This window comes from Pleurodeles waltl, chromosome 4_2 (assembly GCF_031143425.1).
Source record: "Pleurodeles waltl isolate 20211129_DDA chromosome 4_2, aPleWal1.hap1.20221129, whole genome shotgun sequence".
NCBI classification, from domain to species: Eukaryota; Metazoa; Chordata; class Amphibia; order Caudata; family Salamandridae; genus Pleurodeles; species Pleurodeles waltl.
In genome coordinates, this window is record NC_090443.1 from 196,654,924 (window position 1) to 196,672,982 (window position 18,059).

Here is an 18,059-nt window from a genome sequence, read left to right on the forward strand (position 1 = left end):
TCTTGGCCTCCTCCTCTAGGGGAGCCCACAAACTCTGAGTATCTCTATAATCCCTGGGATATTGGAAAATAAAGGACACAAATGTGGCGTGGGTAGCTTATGTGAACAAAAAGTTACGAGTGCCTAAGCGCGAACTGCTCTAAACAGCCAAAAAAAGGCCTTGCACCTCGGGGGCGGGAAGGCCAGGCAGTGAAGGAGTAAGGGGCGATGAAATATGTTGATCCCTCAAAATAACTGGTTGAGTAACACACCTTTTTATTTTTGTAACCTTTTAATAAGTAACAGGACTGGCCAAGATATCCTAGGTTTGGGCTTGGAAAAATAGAGGAGAAATAAAATAGGGTTAAATACTTACTGACAAATTATGCTGCAAGTATACTATATAAAAATGATAAACAGAATAACTAAAATAACTTGCAGTTTGTATGATACCCAGAAGGAAATGAGCAAGAAAGGCCACCCGATCCACTATGCAATTTTAATGTACAATACTTCATCACTGTAAATCGCACTCCAAGTTACTCTTGTATTCAAAACCAGTACGGAGGCAGAGCATCAGTGGTTCTCCTCAAAGTAACAGGTGTTAAAGGGATAGCTAGGGACCAGAGAGAACAGTTCCATGTCAATCTCTGATTTCAGGAACATGGCACCAATGAGACTCACTGTGTGGTCATTTCACAAAGACCAAGGGCACAATTATGTGCACCTAAGGTGTCTAATTTTTAAGGTCGAGTCTGCAATTGCATGCTATAGCGAGTGTGATTATTTGCCAGACTATAGCTTTTAACAGACTTCCAGCCCGCACATTGCTTACCATTTGTTGGCTTCAGTTTCAGTCTACTTTGCTGCCTCCTAATTGGCAAGCGCAGGCCAAACGTCACTTCCGTTCGTCTACGTAAATCAGGGCCCAAGCAGAGATTAAGCAAACTTAATAAAAGCCCGTCCTCTGCTCCTGACGTGACTGCAGTATTATCTGTTTTCCCAGTTGTGGCTCAAAGCTCTAAGAAAGGGAATTAGTCTGACTTCCTTAACTGGTGAGAGCATCTGGCCCATGCAGAGATTCCACTCTATCCCAATCTATGTCACTCCAATCTACCCCACTCCAATCTACCTCAAGCTACCCACTCCAATCCAATCTAACCCAATCCACCCCACTCCACCCACATCTACCCAACCCCAATCTACCCACTTTACTCTACCCCAGTCTGCCCAACTCCAATCTACTCTACCCCACTCCACTCTATCCCAACCTCCCCAATCCACTCTAGCCACTCCAATTTACAAGACTCAACATAAAATGAAAGTGACTTTAAATCTACTCCAATCTACCACACAACAATCTAGCCCACTTTACCCCACTCCGATCTACTCCACTCCATCCCACTCCACTTTACCTAATGCACCTCACTTCACTCTACCTCACCTCACTATAATCTACTACACTACAGTCTACCCCACTGCAATCTATCCCACTCCAATCTACCAAACTCTACCTCACTCCAATACACCTCACTCCATTTGCTTGCACTCTACCCCATTCTACCCCACTCCACCCCTATCTACCCCACTCCAATCTATTCCACTCCACATCACTCCAATCTACCCCACACCCATTTACCCCACTCCAAACTACCCCAAACCACCAACCCCACTCCATGCTACTAAGTATTCGCCATGCTGAACAGCAGCCCCGCTGCTGTGCAATATGGCTCAAACACATTGCCAAAACCAATAGCTCTCACATAGGAGACCTATTGGCTTTGCCAATGCTTGTTAACACTTGTTTGACCACCCCCCCCCAACCACCCAAGCTTGAATAACAATTATACAGCACTGCTGCAAGTTACTTTCCAAAACAGAAATTGTTTATTTGAGCCATATAATAGTGTGGCTACTTCAAGGTGATGTATTATTTCGAGGTCACGTTTACATTTCTTTGGAAATGAAGGTCGAAAGCGCCTCACTATAGCCTGCAACCAATGAGCACAACAACAGAGGAGCAAGCAGAGGCCTTTTAAAGCAAACTAAAACTGTGTAACCGTGCAAGACTTAAAAGCTCAAATGGCAAATTCCTCCTAAAAAAGCATAAGTAGAGTGTGCATACTTCCCAGGGCAGGCTTCCATGCCAAGGAACTCGCCACCCAAGACCATGTGAAATGGCTCCTCTTCTCTTTAAGGAGATCTCTGAAAAATGCTATCCGCAAATAAGTTCTCAAGAGCCAAGTCAGACAGTCCTATCTACCCCCCACCACCTCACTCCACTCCACTCCACTACACTCCACTCCACTCCAACTAGCTTCACCCTACTGCAATGTACCCCATGCCACTCCAATCTAACCCAGTCTGCTCCAATCTACCCCAGTCGACCCCAATCCAACCCACTCTACCTAAATAAACTCTAATCTACCCCACTCCCCTACACCCCAATCTACCCCACTCCACTGTCCCCCAATCCAATATACCTCAGTCTACCCAACTCCAATCTCCCCTTCATTCCAATCTGCCCCACTCCAATCCTCCACAATCTATTCCACTCCACCCACTCACCCCACTTTAGCCCACCCCAATCTATCATAATCTACCTCATTCTTACACACTCACCTCTACTACCACTCCAATCCACCACAATCTATTGCACCCCAATCTACCATAATGTATCCCACTCCACTTTGCCCCAATCTACCCACTCCACAGCAATATACCCCACTCCAATCTATTCCAATCTACCACACTTCAATCAACTAAAATCAACTACAGAGTACCCCCAATCTACCCCACTTGAATGTAATGCATTCAACCCCATTCCAATTTACCTCACTCTACACCACTCCAATATACCCCAATATACTACACTCCACCTCAATCTACCCAGCCCCAAACTACCCCCACTCCATACTACCCTAATCTACCCCATCTCAATCTATTCCACTCTACCCAATCTACCCCACTCTATCTCAATATGCCCCACTTCAGTCAATCTAACCCATTCCCGCTACCCTAATCTACCCCACTCCAATCTATCCCACTTTACCCCACCCGCTCTACCCAATCTGCCCCACGCCACTTAATCTATCCCACTCAAATCTACAAAGATTTATCCCACTAAAATCTACTCAACTCAACCTACCTCCCTCTATTCTAGCCCAGTCTAACACACTCCACGCTAGCCCAAATCCACCCAAATCTATCCCATTCTACCCCACTCCACCCTAATGTAACCCACCCCACTCTACCCAAATATACTTCACACCACTCTACCCCAATCTATCCCACTCCAGTCTACCCCAATCTGCCCGACTCTAACCCATTCCACTCAAATCCACTCCACCTCACTCCAACATACCTCTATTTACCCCCTCCAATCTTTCTCAATCCACCCCTCTTCCCTGTCACAATCTACCCCATCTACTCCACTCTACACCAAACTACCCACGCCACTCTACCCTAATCTACCCCACTCTAAACCACTCCACTCTACTCCAATCTAACCCACTCTAATCAAACCCACTCTAATCTACCCTACTCTAATCTAACCTACTCCACTCTATTTGAATCTAACCTATCTACCTTTCTCCAGTCTTCCGCAATCTACCCCAATCTAATTCTCTAACCCCAACTCTAACCCACTCCAACCCACTTTAATCCACTCCAATCTATCCCAATCTACCCCACTCCACTCTAACCAAATCTACCCACTCAACCCAATCTACCCCACTTCACTACAATCTAGCCCAATCTACCTCAATCCACTCTACCCAAATCTACCACACCCCATTCCAGCCCACTCCACTCAGTCTACCTCACATCACTATAGCCCATCCCACTATCATCTACCCAACTCCGATCTATACCACTCTAATTTACCAACCTCTACCACAGTCCACTCTACCCCACTCCACTCTCCCACAATCTATCCCACCCCACCCTAGCCTAATCTACTCGATTCCACTCTGGCCCAATCTACCCCACTCCAACCTACCTCACTCTACTAACTTTTAGCCACGATGAACAGCAGCCACAGTGGTGTACTACATGGCTAAAACACATTGTCAAAACCAGTAGCTCTTGCATAGGTGAGACCTTTTGGCTTTGCCAATGCTTGTTAACACATGTATATCCCTCCCAATCTCGAGTAACAAGTATACAGCACTGGTACAAAATATTTTCCAATATAGAAATGGTTTATTTGAGTCCTATAATAGTGTGGCAACTTCAAGGTGAAATGTTACTTCGAGCTCACAATTACATTTCTTTGGAGAATGAAGGAAGAAGGCTTCTTCAATTCCTCTTCACTATAGCCTGCAAACATTGAGCACAACAACAGAAGAGCAAGCAAAGGCCTTTTGAAGCAAACTAAAACTGCATAATTGTGCAAGATTGAAACATTCAAATAGCAAATTCCTACTAAAACAGCACAAGTAGAGTGTCCGCAGTTCCCGCTGCAGGCTTTAACGCCCTGGAACTCGCTGTCCGAGACCATGTGAAAGAAATGGTCTCTCTTCTCTAAGAAAATCTCTGAAAAATGCTGCCCACGAATTCTCAAGAGCTAAATCAGACAGTCCTATCTACCCCACTCTAACCCAGTCCAAGGAAACCCACCCCACCTCAACGTACCCCTCTCTAATTTACCCCGTTCACTCTACTTTACCCCACTCCACTCCAATCTACTACAATTTAACCCACTCTACCTCAATCTACCTCAATTTTAATCTACCACAATCTACCCCACTCCACTGTACCCAATCTACCCACTCCACTCTACCCCAAATCCAATATACACAGTCTACCCGACACCACTATATCCCACTCCAATCTACCCCACTCTACCCACTTAATCCCAATCTTTCCCACTCCAATCTACAACAATCCACTTAACACAACTCTAACCCACTCTGCTCTACTTCACTATATCCCAATCTACCCTATTCTACTCTAACCAAATCCAATATACCCTGTCTATCACATTCCAACCTACCCTAATCTACCCCACTTCACTCCAATCTGCCCCACTCCAATACACCACAACCTGCTCTACTCTACCCCATTCAACCCACTCGACCCCACTCTAGAACACTCTGATCTGCCATAATCAACCCCACTCTACCATACTCTACCCCACTCCAATCCAATCGACCACAATCTACCCCATTCCACCACAACCTACCCTACCCCAATATACCATAATGTACCCCACTGTACCCCACTCCACTTTGCCCTAATCTAGCCCACTCCACACCATTCTAGACCACTCCAATCTAGCCCAATCTACCAGTCAAATCTACCAAGATCAGCTACAGTGTATCCCAATCTATTCCAATCTACCCACTCTACCCCTATATACACTGCCCCACTCTACCCTACTCCAGTCTACCCCACTCCACAATACCCTAATCTACCCCACCCCACTCTACCCAGTCTACCCCACTCCGCTCAATCTACCCCACTGCAATCTTAAAACAAATCTACCTTCCTACAATCTATCCCACTACAATCTACCTAACTCCACTTCACTACAACCTACCCAACTACAATCCACCCCACTCTAACCCACTCCACTCTAGCCCAGTCTACCCTGCTCCATTCTAACCCAATTGTCATGTGGTTCCTATTTTGGTAATAAGTCTGCATGTTTAAGGCAGCAGCACCACCAAGTGTAGGAGACTGAGTCAACCCTGCAATACTTGGAAGCTTTTGGCCTAACTTCTGGCTAGCCCCCAGTGCCTCACCCAACCCTAGAAGGGAAGAAGTGATTTGTGGCAACGTTAACCCGACACTCTTGACTCCTCAGGGAAGCTATGAAAACAGATCATACCCCTTTCACTCAGTTACTCATTAACTCACACATGCCAAGGGAGGACACAAAATGCAAGCTGGATTCCAATGCATTTATTGAGCAACTGCATCCTAGTGTAAAAAGCATGGACAGAGATAATAAGGCAGGTGAAACATAATACAGTAATCTTCATTACAACAGAGGTTAAAAAGATAAACTACCCCACCATTTTGTATGAGTCTAGAAAATCTTGAGATTTCTGCCCAAACCCTATGTCTAGATCTGAGAGCATAGTGATTGTAACCCTACAGCATGTCCAGATCTAAAGGAGTAACCCCGACCCATACCAGAATAGGATAGCAGGGGTCTTGCTGTTGTTAGATGGCAATCCTTTCGGGAAGCTGAAGACTCAGCAACCAGGATCTTCAAAGCTGTCTGTAGTATGGTACGCGTTCCAGGACATCATGACTGGAATGCCCTCTAACCTCATTAGACCTATGGATTGTTTATATAATAACCCATGGAGTTTGAAGAACAGGTCTGACCCACTGATGTGTCAAGTGGATAGGAACCGGCCCCTGGGCTGGTAATACGAGTTAGCATATCATGTACTGTGTATGGTAGTCTTGGACAAGGCATGGCTGATAAAATGTGCAGCGTGGACAATGTCTTCTTATAAAGAGGCAGCTGATTAAAATATAAAAACAACTAGCTAAAAGCAGGCTATACTAAAAAAAAAGTGAAAAACAATAAAATGCATAACAGTGTAAAAGGCACATGCTGCAGGCCTAATTCTAAAATAAGGGTGTCCAATCTCTGTACTAAAAGATTCCTACAACACAATCTACCCCACTCCACCCCAATCTAACCCACTCCACTCTCCCTAATCTACCCTACCTTAATCTGCCCAACCCAAATCTACTGTACTCAAATTTATCCGCCCCACTCTACCCCTATTTACCCCACGCCAATCTTCCCCATTCCCCTCTACCACAATCTACTCCACTCTATTCCAATCTATCCTATCCCACTCCAACCTTCCCCAATCTACCCCACTCCAATCTAAATTACTCAGCCCCACTCCACTATAACCCACTCCAATCTACCCCACTACACTCTACATCAATCTACTCTACTTTACTCTACCCGTCTACCCCACCCCAACCTGCCCCACTCTACTCCATTCTAGCCAATCTATTCCACTCAAATCTAACTCACTCCACCCCACTTCACTCAACTACAATATACACCCACACCAATACACCCTGCACAAATCTACCCCACACTACTCTGCCCCAATTCACTTCAAACTACCCCAATGTACCAATTCCAGTCTACCCAATTTACTCCACTGTTCCACCCCACCCCATTACAAAATACCCTAGTCCAATACAATCTACCCCACTCCAGTGTATCCCACTCAAATCTACCCCATACTACCTCACTCCACTCTCCAGCAATCTAGCTTACTCCACTCTACCCCAATTTACTACACTCCAATCTACCCCACTAAAATCTACCTTACTCCACACCACTCCAGTCTACCCTACTCCACAGCACTCCAATATACCCCACTGCAATCTACATCAAAGCACACCACTCCACTAACCTTTAGTCATGCTGAACAGCAGCCCCACTAGTGTACAACATGGCTAAAACACATTGCCAAAACCATTAGATCTTGCATAGGCGAGATCTATTAGCTTTGCCGATGCTTGTTAACACTTGTTTGTTTCAATTTCTCCATGCTATAACCTGCACAGAATGAGCACAATAACAGAAGAGCAAGCAAAGTAAAACTGCATATCCGTGCAAGACTGAAACGCTGAAATGACAAATTCCTACTAAAACAGCACAAGCAGAGTGCCCATAGTTCCCAGTGCAGGCTTTAATGCCCTGGAACTAGCTATCTAAGAACATGTGAGAGAAATAGTCCCTCTTCTCTCTAAGAAAATCTCTGGAAAAAGCTACCCGCAAATGAATTCTCAATAGCCGAGTCGGACAGTCCTATAGAGAGGAAAGTGGGCTACATTCCCAAATTTCCGCAAATTGGGATGAAAGCAATAGTTGCAAGCCTGGATACAGTGGGAAAATAAAGAAAAACTGCAGGTGCATCAACGGGCAATGTATCTGTGGAATATTCAGTTAATATACTCCATCACCGAGCCTCTGAGCAAACAGGAAAAATACAGTCAACTATATGTTGTACATATGATTCATGAAGGGTGCTAGATTTGCCACAACCTCCCATTTTAAGTCTTCTTTTTGAACTTTCCATGCCCGTTTATAGACCTATGACAAATGACATAGGAGTAGACTTATTAACATCCATGATTTTCTCCAAATAGTGCAATTATAGCTCTGGCAGCTCTGTACAACTGTAAAGAGAATGTGCTGGAAGAGAAGATGACGAAATCTGCAAATTCTAGTTGATCCAACATATTTCAGTATTATATACGGAGAGCATCAAGAATCGCTAGCATACTGCTGTCCTAGCTACTTGATGTCACAATATGGCTAAACAAAGACCACACACAAATAATTCGCAATCATAAGTACTCCACTCTATAACCAATCCTTGGCAAATGATCTATTATAAATATATCCTAATCAAAACCTTACACCCTCCCCTCCTGCCTGATAAAATCTTCCTGGATACATACTTATAAATGTTAGGTCAGAGATAGCACATACTTGCAAAACTGTGGACCTGTTTACCACATATCCCCAAAACATGTTGTTCATTACAGAACCTAGGCTCTACCCTTTGTCATGAAATCAACCCACGAATTCAGAGTTCCAGCAGCCTACACAAACATCCATAAAGCTAGATGCACAAGAATGAATGGCAGTACAACCATCATCCACAAACAATGCTCACTCTATTCCGAAACCAACTCATCCCATTTCTTATCTTTCGGGCTCCTTTATTGTCCAAGCCAAACAACAATAAAATCTGTTGCTCTCACATCATTTGCTGTCCTCCGGGCCCAACCCATACTTCTCGTACCATTTAGATAAACTCTTGACTGTTATATCGATATAGTAAATTTACATATTTATCTAGGAGACTTTAGCTTACCATGGAACATTGAAATAAAAAAGCTGGTTAGAAATCTCAAGAAAATCTGCAATCCAAACAAATACATTTAATTTACTGAGTTACGTACACACTAGAAGGGTAACACTTTGGACTTGATAACTGCTGAACCTAACTTGTCAAAACAGTAGATTCACTTTAGATTGGACTGATCATCAATGTATCTTATTTTCAATACCCAAACAACTCTTTAACTTAAAATCACACCATCACCATCCAAAACATGGAAAAACCACAAAAAAGGACACCGAAGCACACACTATCAAAATGTTTAAAATCCGTCACACACAAATTGAGATATTCACTTCTATAAGTCCCGCTCATAAACTAGTACATAGAAGCAACGATCACCATTATCAACAAAACAACCTCACCTACACTGAAGAAAAGAAAAATATTGATGAATATATATATAAATATAGTGGCAGACACCACAAGGCAGTTATAGTTAGGACCATGTTTCCACAGTTAAAGCTTTTTTTGACTTGCCTATATTTTTAGCGCCATTTGACAAATATTCATGAAATTTCCCCAAAAAGGTGTTTTTGAGAATCCTGTTGTGTTGTACATAGGAAGTTTCAGGGTTATCTGTAAAGCCGGAGCTGAGAAAAAAGAGTGGGTGGGGGGTGTGTAAAAAGAAAAAAAAAGATTGTCAGCCCGAACTGCTGTGTGGCATTACACCAAATATGGTAAAAAGGTAGCCTTTGGTCCAGAAAGAAGCCTTTTTGTTGTGTGATGTAAATCCGTTTGCAAATAATAACAAGCTTGTGCAGAGATCTGCAGACTGCTGATTAGCTGCCATCTTTGGACTCTGGTTCAGCCAAGGTCCAGAAAACAAAGTAAAAAATAAGAAAAGGGGCCAGTGCAGGGACATTCTGACTCCTTAGCTCTGGAGTTGTGGTCCCAAAGGGACTGCCCCCAGGGCACAAAAGCTTTTTTTTTTATTTTTTTTTATTTTCACCAAGTACCTCGGAGGATGCGGTGAAAATCCCATCCCCCCAAAAAAACTGTGCGGACTCCCCCGCTTCTTTTAGTAATGCATCCGGGTGGGCCAGGTTTGGGGGGGGGGCATATCAAAAATAAGTAGGGGGCGCACAGTGCCCCTCTCCTGTGCTTAGTATGAATGCAGGGGAGGAGTGCCCCCCCCCCACAGCCCCAGGGCCCGCTACCTCCCCAGGGCTATAGAATTAATGAATGCAGGGGGTGTGGCACCCCACAGCCACGTGGGTGACCACCTCCCTGGGGCTACCACTGTATTATATGCAGGGGGAACGGCGCCCCCGCAACCCTGGAGACCAACACCTCTCCAGGAGTATAAAATTAATGAATGTTGGGGGAGTGGGGATTTGAGGCTGTCGCCCCTCCCGCAGTCCCAGGGACAGCCACCTCCACAGGGCTATTCATTTACAATAAGGAGGGGTTACGCAGTCTCCCCCCCCCCCCCCGCAGCCCCAGGAACCCCCACCTCCCCAGGGCTGAAATTAAAGAATGGAGCGAGTATGGTGCTCCCCAGCCCCGGGGACCACTACCTTCCCAAGACTAAGTGAAATGTTAGAGGGGGCCGTACAGCCCCCCTTGGGCCCAATAATGTCCCTGGGGACCGCTACCCATGCAGGACCAGCTCCTGCTATGACCCGGGGTGCCCACCCCCAGGTCAGAGCTGTTTGCTCTGACTTGATTGGTGCTTTGACTGCTCCTGTCAAGTCAGAGCAAACACTCCGGTCCCAGCAAGTGAGAGTGAGATTTCCTCTGTTTCCCTGCCTGCAGAAATTCAGGCCAGGGAAACAGGAAACTATTGCTCATGCACACAGGAAGCTGCATCTTTAGTACGTTCTGCGAAGGGGGACTCTTCCCTGGAAATCTAGGTGTCTATGGTGCACATCTGGGTTTGCGGCCAACAGGTAAGTTTCCAGACTTGGACGTAGTGAGCAAAACCTTTGCAGCAGTCCAACGGCTCACAATATTGCAAAGGGCCATTTACTTACCTTGGGTAGGTCCTCTCAACTAGGGAATCAACATGTGAGTATGTCACACCTAGACACACACATTGAGAGCATACCTTTTTGCCTAATAGTGAGGACTAGGCATAGTCTCTTTTTGGTCCTGAAAAAATGCCACTCGATTCTCCTGGACGTCAAGGGCATGAAACATGTCGACCAGTGCACTGGAGTAATAAAAGTTTTTCTACCCAGTTCCATTTGGAGAACGTAGGAACATTATTCTCCTGGTCACTCTTCCCTTGTTTTTAATCTTGGCATAGGCGCTTTAGGTAGTAATAAATATCATTTTTTCTTAATCCCTATAGTCAGTTTTAACCTCACACATTCCAGTCCTTCCCTCCATATAACTGCAGGTTTGATCCCTGTAGTCAACATCGGCACTTCTCAACTAAAAGATCTCCGGCAAAGAGCCCCCTTGCAGGGCCTGTTGGGCATTGCAGCACCGGCCCAATGATGAAGCATGCTACCTATAGCTGGGTGAGAGCTCTTGCTTCTAACTAATAAGTGCTTGGATGACCTGGTCATTCTCCGCTAGTTAGGTCCAAGTCAGTGCTTTAAATGGAAAAATAGAAGTGCAGGTACTCTGTAACAGAGTACCTGCTTGTTTCTGAGAAGTGCCGGTACTCTCCAATTAAAAGTATTAAGTTTTTCTTCAATCCACGGAACAGTGTACCTTATTGTATTTTGTAATAAATACGTATAGCCTGGTTTAAGCATCAAGAGCATGGATATGCTACAATGTTATGTTACATGTATCGTTAGAGCGCACTATCACCTGATATGGCATCCTGGCATTGAACTGGTGTGAGGACCTTGCCCTGTAGGGCAGGGTAGGGGTTTAGTCAAACAGCCAGGTCTTAAGCTTCTTGTGGAACACCGGGAGCAAGGAGAATGTTCTGGTATGAAGTATGAAGTTGTGACATGTTTTAGGAGCAAGGTAAGAAAAGGCTTGCCTTCCGTATTTGTTTCAATGAATAAGTGGGATGGGTGAAAGTAGGAGTTCAACTCAGTGGAGGTGTCTGGATGGTTTATGTAAGGAGATGCAACTGTTCAGGTAGGCTGTACCTGTGTTTGTGTATCTGGAGCCAGTGGAACTCCCTGCGGTGTGGAGTGATGTGTGTCCTGTGTGGAAAGTTGAGGATGGGTTTGATTGCCATGTTTTGGTTGGCTTGTGGTCTTCTGGTGAGTTGTTTAGCGATTCCAGCATATAGGAGAATCCAGTAGTCATGGCTGCTGGTGAAATGGGCGTTGGTTTTTCTGGTTTTGCTCGGGCGCCATCTGAAGATATTCAGCATTCTCAGGACGAGGAAGCAGGATGTTATGATGGTGTTGACTTGCGAGGACTGTTTGTTGTCAATGACAATTTCTAGGTTCCTGGCATTGGGATGGGTGTTGGTACAAGGTTTGCTGAAAACCAGTTGGAGTCCCAGGGTGGAATACTTTTTTTAAGATTACTACTTCTGTCTTGTCTGTGTTGGGCATCAGACAAATGGATTTCATCCAGGAGAGACTTTGGTCATGCAGGTGAACTTGTACCTTGTGCTGGGGGTTGTGTCCGTAAGGGATAACATGAGTTATGTTTCATCTATGTATAAAAGGATGTTGATGATGTGGGCATAGATAATGTTGGCAAGTGGATGACATTGACCAGTGGACTCATGTATGCATTGAAGAGGGAGGGGCTGAGGGATGACCCTTGAGGAACTCTAAAGATCAATTTCCATGCTTCAGAGGTGTACAGTGCTAGGTTGACTGCTTGATTTCTTTCCATCAAGAAGGAACAGATAAAGCTTAGGGTGGGTCATTGAATCTTGTGTAGATGTATGATGAGGATCGGATGAGATACTGTGTCAAAAGCCTATAATAGGATGAGGGATGATGTATTTCATCTATCCAGGATCAAACGGATGTTGCCTGTTGTTGTAGCACAGACTCTGTACTGTGGTTGGGTCGAAATCTGAACTGTGTGGCATCAAGGAGCTGGTGGTTGACTTGGTCACTGGAGAGGCATCTGTTGATATTTTTCTCCAGTAGCATGGCCAGGTACAGTAGGAGAGAGATTGGTCTACAGTTAGTGAGCTTGGCTTTGCCCACAGAGGGTTTCTTGAGAGAGGCAGAAAAGCAGTGCATTTTCAGGTTTCATGGAAGGAGGCTGAGTTGATGGAGGCATTGAGGATGTGAGGCAGAGCTTCACTGATGGGTTGAGTCCCTTGTTGAAGGCATGGTAGGGGCAGGGGTCTTAAGGGCCCCCCAAGTGAATAGATCTCATGGTAACAATGGTTTCACCTGTGGTGATGGCAGACCACATGGTCAGGATACATTCTTCAGCCGAGATGTGGTCCGGTTGTAGGTTAAAGTTTCCGCATATTAGTTCTGAGACCTTGTTGCAGAGGTCCTGTGATTGGGGTGATGTTGCTGTATGTAGCTGTAGGTGTGGTGAAATCTTTTTTGACAATGGTGAAGATTTCCTTGCTGTTAACTGCTGCATCAATGCAGTTTGCGAGTGCTGTTCACGTGTTGATCTGGATTTGTTGGTGGTAGCGTCTCAAGACAGATGTCAAGGTATTCTTGTCTGCAGGTCCTGGCTCATTCTCTACTTGCTCTCTAACTGTTTGCAAAGCTGATTCATCATCCTGATTTCTTCTGTGTTCTAGGTGGCTTGTGTTTTTTTTCTTTTTCTTTCGCCATTGAAGGTTGCCAGTACGTTGGTACAAGCTGTGAACCAGCTGCTGAAGTTCTTAATCACTTCTGTCAGGCTGTTAATGTGTTTGGGACGGCGTGTGAAGAGGGCAGACGTCCAATATTTTTCTGTGATGTTTTCCAGTAGAAGCGAGCTGGTCTAGTGGTGTAGGTCTTCAATGGTTCAGGGCGGGAAAGCCGAAGAGTGCGTGGTCTTCAGAGGTGATGGTTTGTCAACTGAAATGCTTCTGAAGGAGGAGAAGTTCTGGTGTAGGAATAGTCCAGCGGCCTGGTTAGGTCTGGTGATAGGCTGGGTGTGGCTGAGGCTCCCAAAGTTCTCCAGCAGGGCTACTGAATTGGGGTTGGTGAGGCCTTCCACATGAAAATTCAGGTCTCCTGGGAGAATTAAAGTGCTGGAGTCGATGATGAGGGGTGCGATGAAGTCCGTGATGACCCTGGTGAAACTGGTGCAGCGCCCTGATGGTCTATATAGGGTGAATCAGGCTGGTAATTGTAGCTTTAACGTGTGGTATTGCAGGTGAACGTGTTGTTGAAGGCGATGGTGACTGCCTCTGGGTTATTGTTGGTGGCCTTATCTGGCAATTTTGTTGCTGGTGAGTTTCGCTGTATATCTGTCCAGTGCCACAACTAGGTTCAGTCACATTTCTGTGAGGAAGAGTAGGTCTATTACGCAATCGTGCAGCAGGTCCCATAAATCCGTGGAATGTTTGCTGAGCTAGTGGGTGTTAAGGAGTATACATGTGGGAGTGGAGTGGTGTGCGCGTGGAGGCTGGTTGGTGACGTTTGAGCCAATGGGGAGTTGGATGATGGTGGTGTTGTTTGTGAGGGAGTGTTCAGTGTTGGAGACTGAGTGCAAGAGATACAGGTGAAAGCACTTTCAGTATGGTATAAGCACGATAGCTGCACAGTGAGCAGCTTTCGGAATTGAGGATGTGGAGGGTCACAGTGGTTGGCAGGAGGGCCGGGGGTGTGGTCCAGGCACAGGGTTCCGGACCCCAGAGGCACGTTCAAACTGCTGCTGCTAACAAGTGGGTCCTGGGAGAAAGGAGACACGCATGGTCCGGAGCTAAGAGGGGCACAAGAGAGCAGTAAACAGGTGAGAGGCAATGCAAGGAACTGGTAAGGAGAAGGGAACAGAAGAGCAAGAAACAGCACACAAGGACAGAAAGGTATCAGAAAACAGTGAGATACTAGCAGGAGTCAGAGACAAAGGTGAAACAAGTAAGGCAGAGACAGAGCATATAAAAAGTGGGGGTGACAGTGAAAGGGCAAAACAGAATGGCAGAACAAACATTGGCAAAGAAACAGCGGCAAACATTGGAAAAACAAATGGTGGCCAAGACAAATGAAAACAGACAGTAGCAGTGCAAATACTTGCAAAACACAATGGCTGAGACAGACAATAACATGGCAGAATTAGCAAAGGGAAAATGGACCGTGGCAAAGAGAGAATAAAAAAGCAAAAACAGATGACTCTAAGAGAGTGAGAGATAGAGGGTGCGTGACAGGAAGGAGAGGACCAAAGTCAAAGCTTCAATGCATAGGAACACATGTAAGTCCTAAGGGGCTACAGCTATGTGCCTGCTTATTCAATGGCTACTAGGGCCATGCTAGATGTACAAAGACCTATACCTTTAAACACAGAGGCATGCAGATTATCACATACCTGAAAACGAAGAGGCATGTAGTCCTCATACACATCTTCATACAGGTCCCGAAGATCTGCAAGCTCAGGGATAAAGCTTTGATTTGTCCTGGGAAAAGGTTGTAACATTACATTTAAGAACCCGAACCCTAACCCTGCGGTTAACTCATTTGGGAGGGAGCTTCCATCAGTTGCTATGCTGGCTGACTTAGCAGGACTTGTTTTTATGGGGATGCGGCTCCCCTTGTGGATTTGAACTGGTCTATAGTCAAACGTTTTCACCAGGGTAAGGGCCATATCCAATGTGTTTTGTGTCAAGTAGCTTTCAGCTGATCCACCATCATTGTAAAAGTCACATTTGGGGTCCTCCTTGGTTCCTTTTACTATTTCATCCTGCTTGTTCAATTGAGAATTATCCAGTGCTGCAGGCAAAGATTCGACTGAGGAGCTAGATGAAATTCTTTCCGTGCTTTCTCGTTCAATGCAAGTCTTGTCAAGCTGTGGCTCCAACAGTGAGGGCTCTGGTAGTTCCTCATTTAAAACACTGGCAGAGTACCTGGTGGATGGGAAACACGAAATACTCCTGGCAACCTTGCGTGGTACCTTGCAAACTGCTTCGTAGTCTGCATCGGGAACTCTGAGGACTGTACAGCAATGGCATCGCTTTGGGCGGCTCCCTAAGCTTTCGGCTGCTTGGCAGTGGCTTGGGACTGCCATTTGCTCATCATGTTCAGTCCAGGACTCAAACCCAGAATACGTGAAGTCCTCCTGCAAAAGGGCGGCATACTGAGCATCAGGCAGGTTAGAAATGTTCACAATGCACTCGCTGCCTTTATTCTCAGAACACAGTTCTTCGTTGTTTTTCTTATACAAGTTCGCCACAGAAAGCTTAAGTCTGTCTTTCTCCAACAGAAGTTTCTGCAAACGTTCAATAGACAATGCTTCTATCCGTGCAATAACAGTATCAAAGCGATATATCCTATCCAACATGAAAGCACACTTGCTGCAAGCAAACTCTGCCCTCCCATCTCGAGTAACCTCCTTTCCTACAACGTGCGACAAAAGCACCTGCAAGTTCAATTTAGAGGCTGTATGGAAGATCCACCTTCTCTGGTTACCGCACAGCTCCCTGGCACAGATTCGGCACGTGTCCTTCATCATTGTGTATATTTAATCAGTAACATTTTTCTCATGAAAAGCATGTCTGCTTGGTGACTAATACGTGTTCTGTAAGAATAAAGTTTTATATATTGCCTCCTTTTGGTTTATAACAGGTTGGTTGTCATGCTCTTAACTTTAGCCTACACTAGTGCAAACAAAATGAAAACGTATAGGGTCTACTATCCTTTTACGAGTTAAATGTACTCTTATACTGTGTTTCTTTTTTTAATAATTACGACATGGTCTGAATGAGTTGAATATGTTTATAGCTTGCAAGTTAGCTTCGGAAATAATACAGAATGCCGACAATGATTTGGCTGCCAAGTAAGTAAAAAGAGCGCTTTTTGACAAATAGGTGTCTTAGCAATATTGCAGAACCTTCCGTCACTTTTCATTAGAGAACTTTGGTGAGTGGGATGTTTTCAAGACTAGTGTCTTAATAAATGAGACATCTTGCAAATAAATAGGCTATTTAACAACATGAAAACATAGTGTGAACATGTGGGCTAACTTCTAAGTGAGCTGGGTGAACTGGTAGTTAGTGGACTGACAGTAATTACGGAGATATATTCGCAACAGAGTGACTTTGCAATAAATGGGATGTCTTTTTTACTCTGGAATATGGTCGTGAGTTATCTTCTTAATAATAAGGGGGTATCTTTAAATGAATAAGATGCCTTCGTGACGAGCAAGATGCCTTCAAAGTGAATGAGAAGACTTGATATGAGTGGCCTATCTGCTTAATATCTTCGTAATCTGCGAGTTGTCTTTATAATTATGTATTCTTAATAAGTGGTGAGAATTTTAAGAAAATAACATTGTTTTGAGCAGCTGGCGTCCCAAGTAACAAGTTGGATTGCGATTAAATGAATGGGATGTTGTTTTAATGAATATGATCGTCTGTTAAATAGGTGAATGACATTCCATATATAACGGTTGAATTTCTTATCGACTTTGCTGGTTGTCTTCTTGAGGAGATGTCAGTCTTCATAAATAACAATTATTTTCTTGACTAAAATTCTGCCAGTTTAGCGCGAAGGCTTTCCCTTCGGGATTATGCCTTGTCAACCCATCTGAAATCCGTTTCCATCAAAAGCGACATTTCATTTTAGGATATTTTACTAATAATTAAAATATGTATAACGCGCAAACTATCATCGTTCCTTCTGGTTAAGTAGGACTACAGCGGGTCACTGACGTGGCTGTAAATCCGATCCTCGCTGTTGCCTTGCCGAACGTACCGCTCTCTACGAAGCCCTGACAGCGACCGCGCAGAATAAGTCTACTCAACAGAACCATACGTCGCCTGCATCCGTCACCGCACCATCTTCCGTAAATCCCAACAATACTCTCCAAACCCGGCCAGGACTCTGGTACCCGGTGATCGGGATCGGCTCAAGATGGCTAGAAGACAAAACGCATGCGCGAAGTAACTATGCGCTCTGGGAAGTGTAGTCTTTGACATTTATTACGCCAGGCAGTAGAAAGCGAAGGGTGGAGTAAGTAAAAAAAAAAAAATAGTACTCTCCTTTCACAATCAGAAGAAACGAGACGAAGGCGACCATTTTGTAATGGAAACATTGCCTTTGATAACATGGATACCTCACCGATACAAGCGCTTTCGAGCAGTCATTTTAGACATAAAACACGTTTATATTTTATGATGTCAATTGCACGAGG

The 18,059-nt window shown here is 44.8% G+C and overlaps 1 protein-coding gene across 1 annotated transcript in view; it reads right to left on the reverse strand.

Annotated features, from left to right (window-relative positions):
* The window catches only part of LOC138292459 (myomegalin-like), a 1,643,599-nt gene extending 1,625,801 nt beyond the window's left edge, over positions 1-17,798 (reverse strand). Inside the window, exon 1 of the mRNA XM_069231077.1 lies at positions 15,240-17,798. Coding sequence (XP_069087178.1) covers positions 15,240-16,379 — 1,140 coding nt within the window. The 5' untranslated portion in view covers positions 16,380-17,798. The remainder of the gene's footprint in view (positions 1-15,239) is intronic.
* Between the last annotated feature and the right edge of the window lie 261 nt (positions 17,799-18,059).